Raw genomic sequence first — 18,820 nt, forward strand, 5'->3', positions numbered from 1 at the left:
ACAATAAGGAAAAGATGATGGGCGTGTTTAATAAGGTCGTTTTTCTCCCTCCTCTTTCTCTCTCATTCTCATCCACTCTCTCCTGCCCCACACAAAACAAAATGTGCAGGTAATTCTTCCCCTCGGCGGTATGCTCAGTAACCCAGGCATTGCGTCTTCTACTGAAAGGGGTCATGATACGGTCTACCAACAAATCATACTTTTACATTGCAGCTACTAGCCATGGCATGATTAAAAGAAGTAGGGCTCTACAAGCGCATTTGAGCTAGAAATTTGAGCCCCTCCCCCTTGCAGCAACATCCATATTGAAGCAGCCTGAGTGACACCATAAACCAACAGCACCGTCGTCTGCAGCAAAACTGCCACACGCACGGTCGGTGCGGAGCAGAGAGCGGCCATGGCACATTGTCGTGAAGTCGCCTAGACCGGGCAAAAAAGGGAATTTTTCCTTTGTCCCCCTCCAACTTCCCCCCTTCGCCAGAACAACTCGCTCCCCTATGCTTCACTAGGTGCAGTTCAATCGTTCAGTCGCGAGCAAGCACGTGACTGTGTTTATGCCGTCACGAATCGTGAGCACGCCACTGTTGCCTCACTGCCACACAGTTCAGGAGAGCTTTTAAAAATTAAATTACAAATTACTTGCTGCACCAAGTAAGCTAATATTTTATCTAGTTGTTCCCAGATGTATAGCAAACAATATGCAATACGCAGCTTGAGTGAAAAATGGTGTCATGACCCCTTGAACTTCATTTAGGGCGGTTTGGTTAGAGTATACACAGTTTGTTGGCAAGTGCTGTGAAAGCAAAGGATACCAGCAAACATGCTTAAGATCATGAGCATTGGAATTTTCATACCTTATATTTACAAAGTGTGTGTGTGTGTGTGATGGGGGAGGGTTGTCGCCATTAGACCACAAGTGTGCGTGTATGGTCATTGGTGTCATGTAATAGGAGGGGTCATTCAAGCTACTCACCACAATGCATCTCATTGGCAGCAGCCGTCTTAGCTCTGTGTACTAGTACTCGTGGTGGCAATTAGCGTGACCATACTCTGGCTTCCCAAGTGACGGCACCAGCATGGCTGTGCATTGCGTGCCACTAAGTACACTATGGCGCAGCTGCAGCTGCTGGCAAAACGGACGAGGTGATTGGCTAGCACAGGGTATTAGCACAGATACTGTGTATTTCCTGCGGGTTTGGCTGCTTGAAACCCTTGAACTTATATGTGGGACATAACCCCTTAGTTTTTAAAAATCGGGCATGCTGACCATTTCGACCTACAGCTCTAGCAAGGCAAAAAAGTGCTACCGGTCTGTCATGCTTGTGCAGAACCTATAGGATTTTAATTTTTTTTTCTTTTGAATGGTGATGTTGGAATATTGAGCACCCAAAAGTGCATAGGCACAAGAAGCAAGTATAGTTTAAGGACAAAGAGGCCCAACTAAATGTTGTGAAATTTCAAGATGCATTTACAGACCAAAGCAAGTGAAATTCAAACGAAATGTTCAGCATGCAGCGCACAAAGCATACTGTTGCAGCCTGCTAATACTTCAGACATCCTTCTTGTGCAAAGTATTGTCATACTGCAGCTTACCCTTGTTGCACAATCAAGTACTCCTGGCTGGTTGTGAGCAGATGTTTAAACATTGGCAATTCACAGACGCTCATGGATTAGTATTCAGAGCACATCTTGCTTGCTCACACAAAAAGTTTAACTGCCTGCCCTGTTGCGACCAGGCTTCTGGCACATTCCTGTCAACTGCTTCTGCTGGTCTTCCAGCCTTTACTTTAGTTGTTTAAAAGTAGGGAGTTTTGCATGTATGCTGCTATGTATGTCCCGATACCAAGTGTTCACTCTGGGTCATCAAGTGCAGCAGGACTGGTGCTGGTTGATGCCGAGTCAGCCTGTGGTGCTGACTCGGAGAGAACTGGCACCATACTGGCAGGAAAAACCAATTCAATTTCCAGACGAAGTATGGTGCAAAATAAGCTTCCTGGGGTTGATTCTGTTTGTAAAACCCTCCTCTCTGTTGCTCATATGCTTTGGATTTAAAGCCGATAATGGTGACATTTTTTATGTGCATTCACACTTAATACGGTGATCTCAGTGCTGGAATTGTGGCTTGAACCATCGAGATCATTTTTTAGCATTGCGTTATATTTTATGCCTATGTGTACGTTTCCTGCAAGTCACAACAGTTGCCGATAGTGCATGTTTTGCATTGCAAGCTTTGCTCTCAGCTGTATAGGAACCATCAAGGCACTTGCCCTGGATAGTTCCTATTTCCTTGATGTTATTCGTTAATCGAACTGAAATGTTGTTGTTTGACAAGGTTGTTGAAATATAGTCCCATGAAGAATGAAAGTCATGTTTTATTATATGGACCAGGCCCATGATATATGGAATGTAGCTTCCAATATTCTATTCATGTGCACCTTTTTAAGAATATGCCATATGCCACAGTGTAGTGCTTTGGATTAATTTTAGCCATCTGCGGCTCTTTAACATACACCAGTGTTTCAGCATATGGGCATTTTTGTGTGTGGTTTGCATCAAAGTGCTGCTGCTGCGGCGTGGTTGGAATTGCAACATTTTACTCGGTTACGGAACGCCAGACACTGAACTACAAAAACGGGTCTTTGTGCGGACTTCAGCACGGTGCCATACCACAAAGTTTTATTTGAGCAGTTGCAGTACTCTCGGATGATTGTGTACTCTGTAAAAGGCCCATTGCTGCAAGTCATAATTATGGAGCAATTCTTTAATGGTTTTGCAAAAATTCCCTTGTGCAGCATCTCCGTAAGGCCTGCTCATATTTTATGGTTGACGGATAATGCTAACTCACATATACATTGTATTTAAGAACCAGGTCTATGCGTTGATGCTAGTGATGTCCTCTATAAAACCGCAGCTACTGGTATAGCCATTGTATTCATCACAGTCACTTGTGAATTGTATAAACTATTAAGAAATGCAGAATGCTAATGTAATGTAGCACATCACAAAGCACATCAGGCTTGCTTTCAGACTGGGATCATTTTTATTTTCTCTAACTTCACTAATATAGGTTTGTTTCTCTTAGAGGGTATTAATTCCAGGTTATAAACGTATAGAGTGATCCTGAAAAAAAACCTTTATGAAGTGACAACCACAGTTTTTCTGCTGAAGATAAATTTGAAGAACGTATATTGAACATAAATACTGTAACCTTTCATTTTGGTTTATTTTTGAAACTCTTACAGAAAAATGCTGACAAAAAATATCACTGCTGAGTTGGGCCAAAATAAATGCTGCTTATGTATGCATCTCAAAAAGGAACATTATGGGGAATATAAATTGCACCGCTAAGTCAAGCTTAGAAGCTTTGAAAGTGTGTGGAAATCAATGCCAAAGCACTTGTAGCCAGAGAACCTGAAAGAATGTGCACACGCACACATACAAAAATCAACTAAACAAAAAGACCTGCACTACTACTCTGCAGTGGAAACATTCCAGCTGCCCTTACTAGCCTGTTGAAAGAAGACAAAATATTATGTTCTAATGTACTCTTAACCTGCCAGTGATTTAAAACTGATCTGAAGAATAGCAATGTTGAGCCATTTAGTTCAGTTTATGAGGGTTTAACGTCCCGAAACGACTCGGGCTATGAGGAATGCCGTAGTGAAGGGCTCCGGAAATTTCGGCTACCTGGGGTTCTTTAACCTGCACTGACACCGCACAGCACATGAGACTTTAGAATTTCACCAGCATCGAAATTTGATCGCCGTGGCTGGGATTGTACCTGCGTCTTTCGGGTCAGCAGTAACAACTCTGCCACCGCGGCGGCCATTTTACAAACTGATAACTAACACTTTCTGCTATTGTAAAATGGCCGCTGCAGTGGCTGAGTGGTTATGGTGCTCGGCTGCTGGCCCGAAAGACGCCCGATCCCGGCCACGGCGATCGAATCTACAATATCAGAATTACAATAGGAGAAAGTGTTAGGTATCCATTCCTTGGGCCCTGTACTAGTCTACAGGTTTCACCCCTGAAGTGGATACTCTTGCACAGTTGGCATATATATATACAAAGGCACCTCTTTGGGTACTTGTGACTAAATTAAGTGTGACTACAGACAGTGAAAAGGCAGTTTGCCTGCCTGCATCATTTCGAGTCTGTCTTTGGCTTAAAGATGCTAGAGAAACAACTCTTAGGTTACACGCATAAGGGGCACTTGTAATAGAGGTGGTGATCATAGAGTGACGTTATAACTTATATACACAGCTTCTGGAAGGCAGCAGGTCTATGCACATTTCTGAAATATATTTAAACAAACATCTACAACTGCCTTGTATGGTAAGCAGCTGAACAAGCAGCATGTGACTAAAATAGGAACAGTACATGCATGCACACATATATATATATATATCATAACTGCGTTCAGTAACAAACAGCAAAACAAAAATTACAACAGTGAAAGTGCAGATGAAATGTGAACTTTACAAACACAGCCCTTTGGTCTGTGAGCTCTTCACCGTTCTTGGTGATGGCTTGTCAGAGAAAACTTAAAATGGCATGCTATGCGAGGCCACTGTCCCAGCAAATATGGGTGTAAAGAAAATAAAAATGTGCAAAAAAATAGTAACCTCCTGCTTGAACCGTGAGATGAGGACAGTACCTCTATAGTATGCTGCACTGTGCATTTTTTTATCATGAAAAACAGGCTTCAGAAAATAAATTGTATTTTTTTTGCAATTATGACATTTGGACCTCATGTTCCACCTTCCTAGCAAAATAAATTGGGTTCAACAGTGAGTGTGTTGGGCACCAGTTCAAAAAAGGTACGCAGAGATGTGTTTAAGTAAGCTGTACTGGAAGCAGGCACATGGCTTCAAAGCAGCATTATATGTATATATATAAGTTGCACATGTTATATTTTCAAAAGGAACAAAAAAATTCTATCGCCTGCTGAAAGAACCCTGGCCCTTTTCACAGTGCCTCACAGCACACTTCATCCGTAAAGGAAAGCGACGATACAAACAAAGTTGCACAGGGGAATAACAGTAAACGGTGATACTTTACACCACTCACTTCTGCCATCTCCTGGAAGCAGTGCAGCGAAGCACCTTTCACTAGTCAGTCCTTCCCTGCAATTTTTGCTGCTGCCCCTCTGTGTACCAAGGATTAGCTGAACGGCACAAAGGGATGGACATAAGGGGAACATTTCATTCTTATATCCATACGTTGCTTGACACTCTTTAACCAGCCAATGAGTTTAACTAAACACATACTCCTTGCTTTCTCTCTGTCTCTCTCCTCCAACCTAGGTCTGCATAAACAGCCTGCACACCTGAGGAAAGACATCAGCACCCAAGCACAGAGCAAAGAGAAAACATTTGGGGGAGCGGGGGAACGTGCCTGCACTCTAGGTCGTGATGTTTGCTGCCGGCTGGATGCAGTAATGCATGTCCGCTCCATGGCTGCAGGAGACGCCAGAGCTGATGTCGAGGATGGCCACCACAGTGCCACAGATGGCAACTGCTGCTCCGCAGACTGCCAGCATAAGTGCTGGAATCTTGGCCCAAGAGAGCAAGGGTCCATTTTCCACCTTGAGGTATGTGGCCGCTGGCAGGATGTAAGCAAGTGGTATTGCAGCCAATACGCCCTGACAGAGAAGGAAGGATGACCATTCACACTGGTTGCAACGTGGAGAGTTTGATTGTATGAATTTCATTTTTCCAGAGGTTCGTTATAGAAACACATGTGAAGTTGGTTGAGCAGCGGAAGATCGTATTTCTGTTGGCAAGAAATTGTGTGAATATTAACTAAGTGAGTAGTCTGAACTATCAAATGTTGCACACGTTAACTGCTGCTGCTACATAAGAGTGTGCGCAGGCCTGGTTACATGTTGCAGTGTGCATGACACATATTGTGCAGACAATGTAAACTGCCTGATGAGACTGCAGTGTGCAGTTGCAGCATAGTGCAAGAGAGGCTGGGCTTCTACGTAGCACAGAAGGAATTTTGCAAAAACCAACTTTCTGTCTACTTCTACAGTTTTAAGTTTAGATTGTGTGCTACACACTAAAATAGCCACAAGCCTCCAAGTCAGCTTCAAATAAATGTGTGCTGCCTTGCAGTTCACAAGTCTGGCTGAGAGGAGCCGAAACAGACCAGGCATTGCTTGAAGGCTTCACATGCAGCTCAGGACTTCAGCAAAGAAATGAAAAAAAAAAAAAATAGCGTAAGCACGAGTATGACTCTAAACCCGCAAAAGCTAAGTCAAGGCTACAACTCTGTATGTAAGGTTTTGAGTAGCCCCTTCTCAGTGAAGTGAATGGCTGTGAAGTGGTATGTGTGATACTCTTGTCTTGTGGTGGCTGAGGTTCCAGTCACAAGTATGCGAGATGTCCAATGTGTACCTATAGACCTTTTCATGACCCTCGGGAAAACCAGTTGTCTGGGCTGTGGGGAGGACATAGGGGAGCTTAATCCTGTTTCGTATACTACAAGCACAGCCCAGTGCCACATGTGGCACCCATCGATTTCTGTTTGAAAAGGTCTGTATTTGTAAATATTACTTTATGCCAGTAGGCACACTGTCGCAATAAAAAGAAACTCGTCTTTTCTCGTGCCTTGCTTGTACAGAGCAACACCCACTCGAGAGTATTTTTGTCCGAAAGTGACGGATGTTGTTGCCGAGTGCCTCAGCCTGGTAATGAGTGCGTGTATTTGCATTCCATTGCATAGCCTTCAGTAAATGATGTAGGCCTGCTAGGATTGTGCCAAGTGTGTTTCACAATTTCACAATTGTAGTAATGTCTTGCCGTCTCCCTTCATTGAGAAAAAGTGCGATGCAGCAGTGTCATATGCAGAGGCTTGCTGCATCATACTTTTTGGGCAGTTGCAATGAGCAGTAATATATTAGCGGCAGTAATAACCACTGGCACTGCCGTCAATGTGACATAGCAAGTGTGACATAGCAAGTGTGACGTCATGCAGTGCTGCACTGAGATTAGGCATGGTTTGGGTTGAGCACCTTGAAATTGGGATACTCTGCTTTCTGAGGCTTCAAAATGCTTGCTTTGAAAAGCAAAAGAGTAACTCGATGGAATGAAACAAACTTTCCTGCACATTAGTTCAGAGCTTTAATGTCTGTATAATAGAGCCATTAGGGTTTTTCTTCATATCAAAATTACCATCAGTATTAAAGTGCAAACGTTCTTCCTTCTGCCTTAATTATTAAACCCTTGCTGCAGATGTCACCTCCTGATCAAATAAAACGAATACAGATCACCACTGATGCGACACAACATACCGTATAAACTCATGTAAGGGCCGGTCTTTATTTTTTAATTTGGATGTGAAATTTGAATGTGTAGCACATACACAAATTTTAAAAAAATGCAAAACCGTATTTTTTTTCCTCAATTATCTAGTGCAAAACAGTGGATGTGGCCCATACATGAGATTATGCAGTAGCTGAAATTTTTTTTTTATCATAAAAGCAAGAAACAGGCAAGCCTGTTGTCTATGCCATTGAGGAATATTAGATATGAAACATTACTCACACCATAGTCTTCTGCCTGCCAGCCAGAGCTCTAAGGCTGACAAAAGTTAGCAAAGCTCGTACCTCAAGTGCAAATACTAACCAGCTCGATTTCTAGCTAAATTCCCTGTTTGGCTTTGGTCAGCACCAGGTGGGAATTTCACTGCAATGTGCCTACTGGTCAGGTTGGACCTCATGAAGAGGCCCATGGTTGCCGTAATGAGTAAAACAACTGTGATACTGCTGCATAAAAATGGCAACTCCACAGAGAAGCAAGCCGCCGGGTGCACTGTCAAAGCAGACACTCTTGTTGCTGCAAACATTGCATGATGTCACATAAATGGTCAGAAGTGCTGGTTGTAGTGACACCATGACGTGTCCCAACAGCCAGTATCAAGTGTTTCATATTGGAGTAATGTCATAACTGTGACACTGAAGAGTTTTTATTCCAGAATGTGTTTATATATTATCACATTCTGGGTACATATTTTATTCTCGTTTCTATGCTGTGAGTTGGGTTTCCACCCTATAAAAGCTCAGGCTTGCTGTGCAACGGTTGAATTCACTTTACATCACATGTTATTTTATTCCTTCAGAGCTATTATTTGTGCCCACATTATAACTATGTGCTGGAGGTAGTATGCCCGGAACTTCCTGCAGTATTTTTGAGCAAATGCCTGATCTTCTCATGTGTATGTAAACCACTGACAAAGCAACTGTTTGCGTGTTCTTGCATTTTGCATTGTGACATTTTGCATGTTATAATCACAGCACTTGTGCCACTGAGGTGCATTTCACCATCCAGTGCGTTTATGGTAGCAGAAACATCAAGGACTACTGTTTCCATAAATAGGAAAAACTGACTCCATAAACTGGGCAAGAGGCCATCCACATAAAAAGCAACACACCATAGCCATTGAACAAAAGCTCACTCGAAATCTATAGCTTCCACTCAGCTGGGTGTATAAAGGCCTTTAGATTCATGCAGAAACTGTGCTGCTATAAACTGTGGCTGAAGTGGCAAAGAGCACAACTGCCAGCACAGGAGCAGCGCCCGTCTCAGATGAGGGCCACACCAGTCTTGATGGCGGCTAGGCCTGCCTTCACCAAGGTTGTCTTGGACAGTTCACATGGCCTGCTTGTAAGCATTTTCGGAAACCTTGGCAAACAAATGTTGTGTAAAGAAATGTCCAGATAGAGCTGAAGTTGTCTTTATAAATGGTCAAAGTAGCACACCTAAGCTGTGATGTTGGCACCTGAGCCAAAAGATGCTGTTGTATGCATGTGTGCAAGTGTGTGATTGGCTGATGTCTTGTATCTAGTAATGTAGAATTAAGGGGAGACGCGGGTCTTCAAATGAACATTTTTATTATTAAATATATTATAATGAAATTAGGTGTGTACGCGTGGGTGTGAGGGTGTGTGTGCGTGCATGCCATTCTTCTTCCTGTTTTCAAAAATGTAATTAGTTTCAGTATATCTCAATTAGTTCCCATATTATAGGCAAATAACTGAAGCCTAATTAGTTGAATTCTTATTGGTCGTTCAGCCATTTCTTTTTACATTTCTTAGTTTCGATTGAAATGGGGCTGTAGCCAAAGACCTGCCATCTGGAGCTATGCTAACTATATTGTTGTTGAAGTACATGATTGTAAAAATTGTTTAAGGAATATAGACACCAAATTTTTTCTTGTGCGTTTTCTTCTTTTAAACCACGCATTAGACAGTAGTATACACAAAGCACCCTGTGGTATTTGCCTACGACCACTAAATAATTTATAATTGAATTTCTTCTTGACATGTTTCAGTTTCGGTTTCATCGACTGAACGATGGCTGTGATGTGTAGTTGATGTTTAAGTCACGTGAGGCACAAAAAAACGGCAATATAACTGCTGATGCATCGTTTCTTGTAATTCTAGCTATCGAAGCAGGCTGCTTTAAGTGCTGTAGTGAGTTAAAATTATGTATCAGCATTTATAATGCCATTTTGTCCGTGCATCACGTGACTTAAACATCAACTACACGTCGCAGCTATTGTTCGGTTGATGAAACTAAAATCGAAACAGCATTTTTAATTCAAAAAAAAAATAAGAAAGAAGAAATTCAATTATATATTATTTAGCGGTTGTAGGTGAAAACCACGCGCTGATTCATGTATTCTAATGTCTAATGCATCATATGAAAGAAGAAAACAAGCAATAAGTCTAGGTGTCTATAGTCCTTTAAATATTGTCCAAGCACCATAAATTATGTAGTATAATTAGGTGACATTGTGATTCATAAAATTTGAAATGTTTGACTCATCCAAATAAGAACAGCATAGCTCCACAGTTTAGTTCTTTCTGAATTCAATGGTATAAGATTAATTTGAATTGCACCATAAAAACATAACTTCAATAAGGGTAGTCATGTTGGCAAAAAGCATGAAACTGAGAAAATCGCGCTTTAAGAGCGCACCAGCCATTCAGAGGTCGTTGTAGAGGCCTCGAAAAGCAATGGAATGTGGATTTTACAAAAATATTTCAGAGTAGTGACTAATACCAGGTAGTGAGGAAGGGGCCCAGCTTTCACGCAAAACCAAGATGACGGCCATCAGGGACGCGGTTGTGGGAAGCAATGGGCGCGAAGTCCTGCTGCATTTCGCTTTGAAATCACCATTTCCGGGCTTGTGGGCGCGAAATATACAGATTTAGTATTTGGAGGTCGAATTTAGACAGTGAAACTTATTAGGCAGGAACTTTAGAGTGTATTGATCCCGAACATGCCATTTTTTGCAAAATCGAAATTTTCTTTCTTTTTTTATCATTTCAAGATCCGCGTCTCCCTTTAATGCATTGATTATGAATTGTACAAAGTTATTGTGCTCTAATGATTATCTTTTTGTAGATATGGGACATTTGCTAATGTGGGCAAATGATAACTAGCCAATATAGGCATGCCATAACAATGACAGATGTTAGAACGCTGGTTCCTATGTGGTTCTTATGTCTGTGTTTGACCATCAGTTACTTCAACCATACTGTGAATTTCATCCGTCCATAGAATTGCTTGCTAGGTGTGATGGCTGCTCTGAAAACGCCTTTATCACAATTGTGCTTGAAAACCAAATGATTCATGTCTTCTACTTCTGTAGATATCGTATTTACTCGCGTAATTTGCGCCCACACATATTTTGCGCACCGCAACGTTTCACCCGGATTTTTGGGGAAAAAAAGCTTTTAATCGCATATTTTATGCTCCCTGCTGCGCAAACACACCAGCATGCAGGCGGGTGTGCGCAGGGAAGGCTTGGGAAGATCGACGCGGCCGCGTTGCCATGTGTGGCTGCAAATGGCAAGTGAGTGGCGTCAACAAAAAGTCTGATTCGTTTGTAAATTGCATCCGGTAACGAATAGCCAATTGTGCGCAGTTCACATGGCTTGCTCGCACTGGCAATTGCTTTCCCTTACTAACAGCTGCGAGAGCAAACTTATGGTACCCTTCGGAGCGTGTGTCGTGGCAGAATCCGAAACTACCGAACCGTTGGCCATTCTGTTTGGCGCTACTCAGCTGGGCCACACGCGAGTGCGCAGGGTTGAATTACACGCAGCAATGTACCTTATATGTTGTGCATTATGACCTTTGTGGAGCTTTTAGGACGTGTTTGCGAAATCTCCGTGTAATTTGTGCACCCCCTTTTTGAAGCCTTAACTTTAGAAGAAAAAAAAGTGAATAAATTACGCGAGTAAGTACGGTATATGCTACTGTCTACTTGGGCCACAAAAGCAATGTCTTATTATGCTTGTACAGAACAGATCATGCTTGGATATGCTATGTTTGTATAAAATGATGTGAATATCATGCCAAACGCCATGAATGCCTTTGCCTTGCTGCTGAGCAGCAGTGTTGAATAAATCTTACGATGTACATTCTGCAACCACCTCCAGTGTGTCTAAGATTTTTCATCTACGCGACCATTACACGCTCCCTGCAAAGCAAGGTTATACCAGAATGCTTTGAGAATTCTTCAGTTTGGCTGCCTAATGCTATCACAGCCACATTTTTCTTATTACTTTTCACTTTATAGTGCCTTTCTCATGAGCTGACTTAACCATAATCCCACGTCATATTTCTTGTGTTAGATTCAGGTTACATTTCAGGTTTCATATGTGTCGTTTTCTGAGAAATAAGGCACTGCCCATGTGATTGTTGTTGGGGCAAAATTTGTGCTTTTCTTTACGATTCCTGCAGGATTCAGGCTTATTCAGGTTACTTTTCGACATAAGAATTACATTTCTACTAAAAAGTCAAAAATTGTTGCAATAAGAAGCTAGAACCCATTTACCAACTTGCATGTTACTTTTTATTCTTTACTGTTTCTGTTCTATGATGCATTTCTACAAGGGCGAGTGAAATGAAAGTGAGCCAATGTGAAGAACGGGGTACTTTATTTAAAAGTAGTCTCCGTGAGCATTTAGACATCTGTCCCACTGACTAATGAGTTGCGTGATTCCCGCCTCATAAAACTCCTTGGGTTGCTGTTTCAAAACATCTGTACTGACTCTTTCCCGTCATTGTCCGACACAAATTTGGTTCCCTTGAGCTGTTCTTTCAATTGCCGGAAAATATGGAAGTTGCAACCGATAACCGAGATGGTCATGAATTATGGTGCAAACCGAACCGTGACTGATGTTCACACGCCCTGACAGTTCATCGATGCTTATCCTCCGTTCTTGTCTAATCAGCTCATCAGCCTTTGGAGTTTTGTTGAGGGTGATTGCATGGTGGCTTTGGCCTGGTCTTTGATCGTCTTTGACACTTTCACGTCCTTCTTTGGGCCATTTGCTCCAGCGCTTCACAGTGGCCAATGAAAAGCAATGTTCACCGTACACTGCAGCCATATGGCGATTAATTACTTGTTGGGAGACACCTTGAACTGTCAAAAACCTTACGACACCACGCCGTTCAACTTTTGGTGCGTCCATTATGCGTCCATTATGTCGCGCAACCGTGTTCAACCCAGTGTGTGAGAGCATTAAATAAGATTTATGGACCGAACCATTATTGCGCGGTGGGGGTTGGCTCACTTTCATTTGACTCGCCCTCGTATCAGCATACCATGCTATACCTGTCATGCCTTTTGTACGTAACATAATGAGAACTCTGCTGACAATGCAGCGGTTATATGAAAAGCATAATAGCATTAAACCTACCATGGAGTAGCATGCAATAAAACTAGGAAACAAGACATCAAGTACTTTTACCCTGCTACACACTGGTACTTTTGAAATCTATCCTAAAGTGATGCCAAGCTTTTAGTCATGATGGTTAAAAAAGGTGCAGTATCACCAAATAATACCTTGAGATATTTCTGGAAGGGGTCCAGAACAATGAGTTATCTTTATTGGCAACCTGTTCCATATGACAGCTGCACTTTTGGAAAGCTGCTTTTCAGGTGGAAATCAAGGAACCAAGTTCCACCCCATTTTTTCACAAAATGTACTCAGAGTGTAGAAATCAGAAAAAATCTGGCTCTAACCAAAGATGAATCGTCGCAATAGTTGGGGGCCACAGATGGACAAGAAGGTATCTAACCGAGAATGCCAAGTAATGAAAGCCCGTTAAAGTAGTCCTTTTTTATTTTGTTTGCAATGCAGGTCACCTTAGCTGCATGCAGAATTGAGAAACTTGAACAGATGTTGGTAGCATCACACGCAAGCATTCCGCAAGCGCATATTTTTTCAGCACTTTGCAGGCTTACTGGAAACAATCGGTTGCTTGTCACTGCTGATGTTTGGTCAAATATTTTTTCTGCACTGTTCCCATGTGCTTCCTAGGCTACTGTCACTGCTTTTACAGAATAGCTGCTGAATTACTGCTCATGGCTAGTGTTATTGTTGCCAAGACCCGCTGTTTTTATAAAGGTGCACAAAACCTTTGTACTAGTAGGACTTTACAATCAGGCTTTAGTCCTGGGTTCCTTAATAGCAAAGCAGAAGTTTGGGCTAGTTGATGCAATTCATAATGGTGTGAAACTGCACAAACTGGACAGCAGACAAAAGGAAGAGGAAGACATCACACGAACTGACTCACTACTGAAGGTTGAATGGAAAGGCGAAGGTATACGTATACATACAAGGGAACCCACCAGAAACTTAACATGTCACAGCTGCGTGGCAAAAAGGCTGCACAGAAAACTTAGCAATCAGGAGCAAAGGGTAGCCGATTGTCTAAGTATGTAAATTTCGTATCATTTGTGCAGTTTTCCATCATTATGATTCTTTAATAGACAAGTAGCTTTTGTTTCATAAAGGCAGCAGTTGTGCAGTTTTAAAGTACACTGCGGCAGAGGCATCGCAAACACAAAGGCAATGCTTATCCCTGTGGAAATCGATTGTGAAAACAAAATGCTCACATTGAGTTCGAGGACGATGCCAAGGCAGTCAGTCAGTGTTGAAAATGCAAAAGTGGTCAGTACTATGAACAGTGTCATGATGATGTGGCGCACCAAATTAGAAGGGAATCTAGTCACGAAGAATGCATTGTCTAAAACCTGAAAAATGAGGAAAAGGGAAGCAGGAAACAGTGGAGTTATGTGCAGAGCATACTGTTCAAGACTGTAGAGTACAAACACATCGCTACCTTCTTAGGCTCTTCTCAGTGCACTAATGCAGCGACAGGCATGCAGTGACCCAGCAGGCCCAGATAAATGTACTCTCTCACAAATTTTTTTACCTCATTGTTTGCAGTAAACATTTGCTCTTCACCAAACTGTTGCTTTCTTGCTTTAGTTTTTTTTTTAAATCAAATTCTAAGCTTATCATTGTACTCTCCCTATTCAGGTCCTAAATCATACACTGAAATTCACTCTGAACAGGATAACATCTGCAAAGCAGAGTTACCAGTGTTCCCTGTGAATGCTTGTACCTAATTCTTCTGACTACAGCTGTGTAAATACCTCTTGTAAACATGCAGTGAATAACGGCGGAGTTTGTCTCTTCTTCCTGACATCTTTCTTGGCTTGTATTTTCTCAGTCCTCTTATGGAAGACTGTGGTCACCATGCAGTCTGTGTAGATGTTTTCCAATTTATGTATGCCTCATTTATGACCTAGTCACACAGTGCCTACATAAAGGCTAATATTTTTCTCTAAAAGTCTGTCTAGCCCATATACAACATTGTTGAGTACCCTTTCCAAAAGCCAGCCTGTTACCTGAACCAGTTAAAGTGCAATGTTGCATTTGCCTTAATAATTGAACTTATATACAGGGTGTCCCAGCTAACTTGGACCATAGTTTTGAAAAAACCTAACCTTTCTTCAGACCTGAAATCGCGTGGATGTTGTTAAGGTTCATCTAAAGTTACAGTACCATTTCTTTGCTTGTCTTAGTTGAATAATTAGTCGAGATAAATTAATTAACTTTTTAAATATAGCTTGAAATGTTCAGGCGTCAATAGGAAATTTGTGCAGCTCCACAAATATCGTCCAACCCAGGCACTTTCAGCGAGATAGATATAGTGTGGCCATTTTAATTCGGGAAAAACAAAAGCCCGCAGAGTTTAAAAAAAAACCATGTGACAGCACGCTCCATGTGCCCGAATGCACAGCAGTTACAGCGCTCTCATCCGTGCATTGTAAAAAACATTGCTCGCTTCGCGCCTTTCGTGCTGCACACGACAGAGCTTCGCGTTGTGGTTGGTTCCAAGATAAGTGCCAGGGGGTTCGTGTGGCATTTGAAAGAAAGCCGGCTCCCATTTGTGCGGTGATAATTGCACTCTCACGCCAGCAGAATGCACAATGCATCGCCAGTCGATAGAAGCCCTTTCTCGTAAGCGAAGAGAAGGCACAGCGCTGGCAATGTTTTTTACAAATCACGGGTGAGAGCGCTGTAATCGCGGCGCAATTGGGTGCACGGAGCGCGCTGTCATGTGGTATTTTTAAACTCCGCGGGCTTTCATTTTCCCCGAATAAAAATGACCACGCTAAGGCTATCTCGTCGGAAGTGCCTGGGTTGGGCAATATTTGTGGAGCTGCACAACTCTCCTGTTGTCGCCTTAATGTTTCAAGCTTTATTTGAAAAGTTAATTAATTTATCTCTACTAACTATTCAAGTAAAACAAGCAAAAAAAAATGGTACTGAAACTTTAGATAAACCCTAACAGCATTCACGCAATTTCAGTTCCGAAGAACGCTTAGGTTTTTTTAATATCTTGGTTCAAGTTAGCTGGGACAACCTGTATAAATGTTGTTTATGCCACACCCAGTTATAATCCAGCGCTTGGCAGTTGGCCAAGTGCTACACTATTACTTTCTCTTTCTTTCACAGTCTGCACTTATCATTGATGAAACTGGGATCTGTCCTGACAGCGTAGGTAGGCCGGGAGTGCAACAAAAATATGCAATTAGTCTTTGTATTTGCTTCACACAGAAGCAGATTTCCAGATTTTTAAATCCTGTAATGTTTAATTGGATATGGAATCAAACATTTCATTCAAGTGCGAATGGTTCACTGCAATGTCCCATGTAATTAGTGCCTCCAGTTGCAAAATGTCACTTTGCACAAAAACCAATATTGCCAATACTATCAATGCTTAAATTAAGCATGCTGAGAAGTGCTGAATAATACCATGCTCTTGCTTGAAATCAAAATGTACAAATGAACTTGCCCATTAGCACCGTTTAATGTCTTAGCTGTTACTTTTATTTTGGGTTCGCCTCGGCTAAAATGAAAATTATGTGCAGACTTTTTAAAAAATGTGCAGCTATCTTCTAAGCCTTTGGTGGGGCCACCTAGCAAGCCTGGAGTTCCAAGCTTTGGAAGGGAGAGGACAAAAGTTACTTTCACCTTCAAGAGACAGTGTAACATTGGCAGTGTACACCTTTCACAAAGGCTGTAGAACTTGCACAAATTATAAATCTGCACCACAACGAGTAAAAACAGGGTGTTTGTTCTCACCTCCCGAGTGACAAAGCACTCAATAGGGTATGTCAGCATTATGGTGAGCGTGAAGAGCAGCCTTGCTGCATTGGCAATGTCGTCGTCTTTGCAGTAGTTTTCAAACAAATCTCCTGTCAAAAGCAAGTCACAGGACATTCGGTCAACTTTTAAATATGTTGCGCCTGCATAAATTAGATTTTGAACAATCTGTTCGTAGGCAGTGCAGTAGTGAGCATTACCTACAAATATGTGAAAGGCATTGCTGCAACTCAGTAAATAGCCAGTGGGTTACATAGCACTGGAAAGGAGTTTCTTCTTGTGCATGGTATTAAAAGTGGCATCACTAGCTTAGAAGCACAACAAGCCAGTCTCTGGAGTACCCTGTAAACAGATTTGCTGCCACATTCATTAGCAGGTCTTTTCAGTGACTGTCAAGATGCAGCAAGCGGGATGAGAAACTAGGTGTGGAAGATTGGTCGCAGCTGTATGCTGCTGTGTTAGCTTTTCTTTTTGCAAGCTCTGGCTTCTTCACACACATCATTAAGGGACACTGAGAAGAACACTTTTGCAGGCTAAGAAAGGCACAAAAATAAAATGCAGGTAGTACACGGAAATTTCCGCCACAAACTGTTACTAACCATGGTGAGCAGTGTTTCTTTTTTTTATTTTTCGTGGATCTCAAAGGTGAGACCATGCCACCATCCACTTCCATTTGATGATCGCGGACTCCTTTTCATCACTGATGTCACGAGTTTGAATTGAATGTTCAGAAAAAAATGTTACATTTTCAACTACAATTTTCTCAGCAGTAAATTCATTAGTATTTTCCGCCAAACAAATGTCACCATAGTCGCAAAGAACCACGCAGTAGATTTCCAACTAAGAACAAAAATTTGATGGAGTTGTTCCTATATCTTCTCTGCCATACTACACTCGAGTGATGTTTGTTGACCATTGCCCAACTAGAGCAGATGCTCACCCTGGCTGTAGATATTGAAGGAAACATAACCACCAATTCCAAAGAGCACGATGAGGACACAGGAGAGGGCCAGGCTGATGTGGGTCACCTTGTTCCACCGCCTCTGGGTGGGATCTTTGAGTGCAGCAAACAGCAGGAACGAGTTGTGGTGGCACATGTAGGCTGCAGGGATGCACCATTGCACAATTATTACACAATCAATCTAGCTGCTGTTGCAGCTGCCTGCAGGTGTGACAGTAGTCTCATGTAGCCAGAAAGTGCAAGAGCCCTTTTCTGTGAGAACTGCTAATATTTTGCTTGTTGGCAACACTACTGTGAGATACAGACTTCTGGAAATATGGTACTGTTCCAGTTTTACACATTTTGGTTCTGCTGTTTGCGCTCATGAATGTGCTCCAATCGGTTCACAATGCCCGACTAGAGAGAAACATCCCTTCCCTAACTGCTGTATTTACTCGCATATTTTGAGCTCTCTGCTGCACCAGACCACTAGTATGTACGCGGGTGTGCTCAAGGCAGGCTTGGGAAGATCGGCGCAGCCTCGTCTCAGTGTGCAGTTGCGAAAGGTGCGAGTAGCGAGGGCACAAATTGTGCGTCGTTTACCTGGCTCACTCGCACTGGCAGTCGCACACCCGGAAGGATGCCGAATCCGAAACTACCAAACCGTTTGCTGTTCGGTTTGCCGCTAGTCAGCCGGGCCGCACGCGAGGGCATCGTTTTATCGCCCGTTATCTCCTTTGCCTCCTACTGCTGGCTTCGCGATTGTATCGTTGCGCGTTTACTGCTTTGAGCTGCGCGCACATCGTCATGCCATCCCACGGGGAACTACATAACATCGGGCATAGCGGGAGGGGGTATGAGCTTATATTTGGAGTCAACATTTTTTTTTTTCTCAAGGGGGGGAACATTTTTTTTTTCTCAAGGGGGGGGCAGTGAGGGGCGCGAGGTAGGCAGCTTATGTATACGCGGCGACATACAGTATATATAATGCGCGTTTTGACCTTTGTAGATTTGTTTAGGACGTGTTCAGAAAATTTTCGCGTAATTTGCGCACCCCTTTTTTGAAGCCTTAATTTAAAGAAGAAAAAAATGTGCAAATTATGAGAGTAAACACAGTATGTGTAATCAGCACAAAGTCATCATTGCTTCTGGCAGCTAAGAATAACAGCCAGGCGTGCACAGCTGATGTGAGGAGGTCGCAACAGTATCCTAATAATTATTATTTTAGCCGTCGTGTCTCAGTGACTACGAACTAATTCACGCTACTTGTGATCTGCTATGTCTCCTCATAGTCTCGTAGCAGTGTGTGCTACACAAGTTGCAACTGGTTTTCATGAGCAAAAACTTTGGCGTTCATTTATCTGACATATTCACTATTCACATCTGGCAGTATA

General features: G+C 42.4%; 2 protein-coding genes across 5 annotated transcripts in view; one reads left to right on the top strand and one right to left on the bottom strand.

The window, feature by feature from the left end:
* Wdr24 (WD repeat domain 24) overlaps nt 1–5,604 on the top strand; it is a 38,246-nt gene extending 32,642 nt beyond the window's left edge. Inside the window, exon 14 of one of the 2 annotated variants that reach the window (XM_077659256.1) lies at nt 5,466–5,604. The gene's annotated coding sequence lies outside the window, so the exon portion shown is untranslated. The other variant, XM_077659255.1, reaches the window with a different exon arrangement.
* LOC144125669 (putative sodium-coupled neutral amino acid transporter 11) overlaps nt 3,200–18,820 on the bottom strand; it is a 37,230-nt gene continuing 21,609 nt past the window's right edge. For 2 of the 3 annotated variants that reach the window (XM_077659257.1, XM_077659258.1), the window contains 4 exons: nt 17,427–17,588; nt 16,466–16,578; nt 13,924–14,061; nt 3,200–5,644 (listed from right to left, as the gene is read on the bottom strand). In XM_077659257.1, the coding sequence (XP_077515383.1) occupies nt 5,405–5,644; nt 13,924–14,061; nt 16,466–16,578; nt 17,427–17,588 (653 nt within the window). In that variant the 3' untranslated portion in view covers nt 3,200–5,404. The remainder of the gene's footprint in view (nt 5,645–13,923; nt 14,062–16,465; nt 16,579–17,426; nt 17,589–18,820) is intronic. The other variant, XM_077659259.1, reaches the window with a different exon arrangement.

This window comes from Amblyomma americanum, chromosome 3, assembly GCF_052857255.1.
Source record: "Amblyomma americanum isolate KBUSLIRL-KWMA chromosome 3, ASM5285725v1, whole genome shotgun sequence".
In the NCBI taxonomy this organism is placed as follows: Eukaryota; Metazoa; Arthropoda; class Arachnida; order Ixodida; family Ixodidae; genus Amblyomma; species Amblyomma americanum.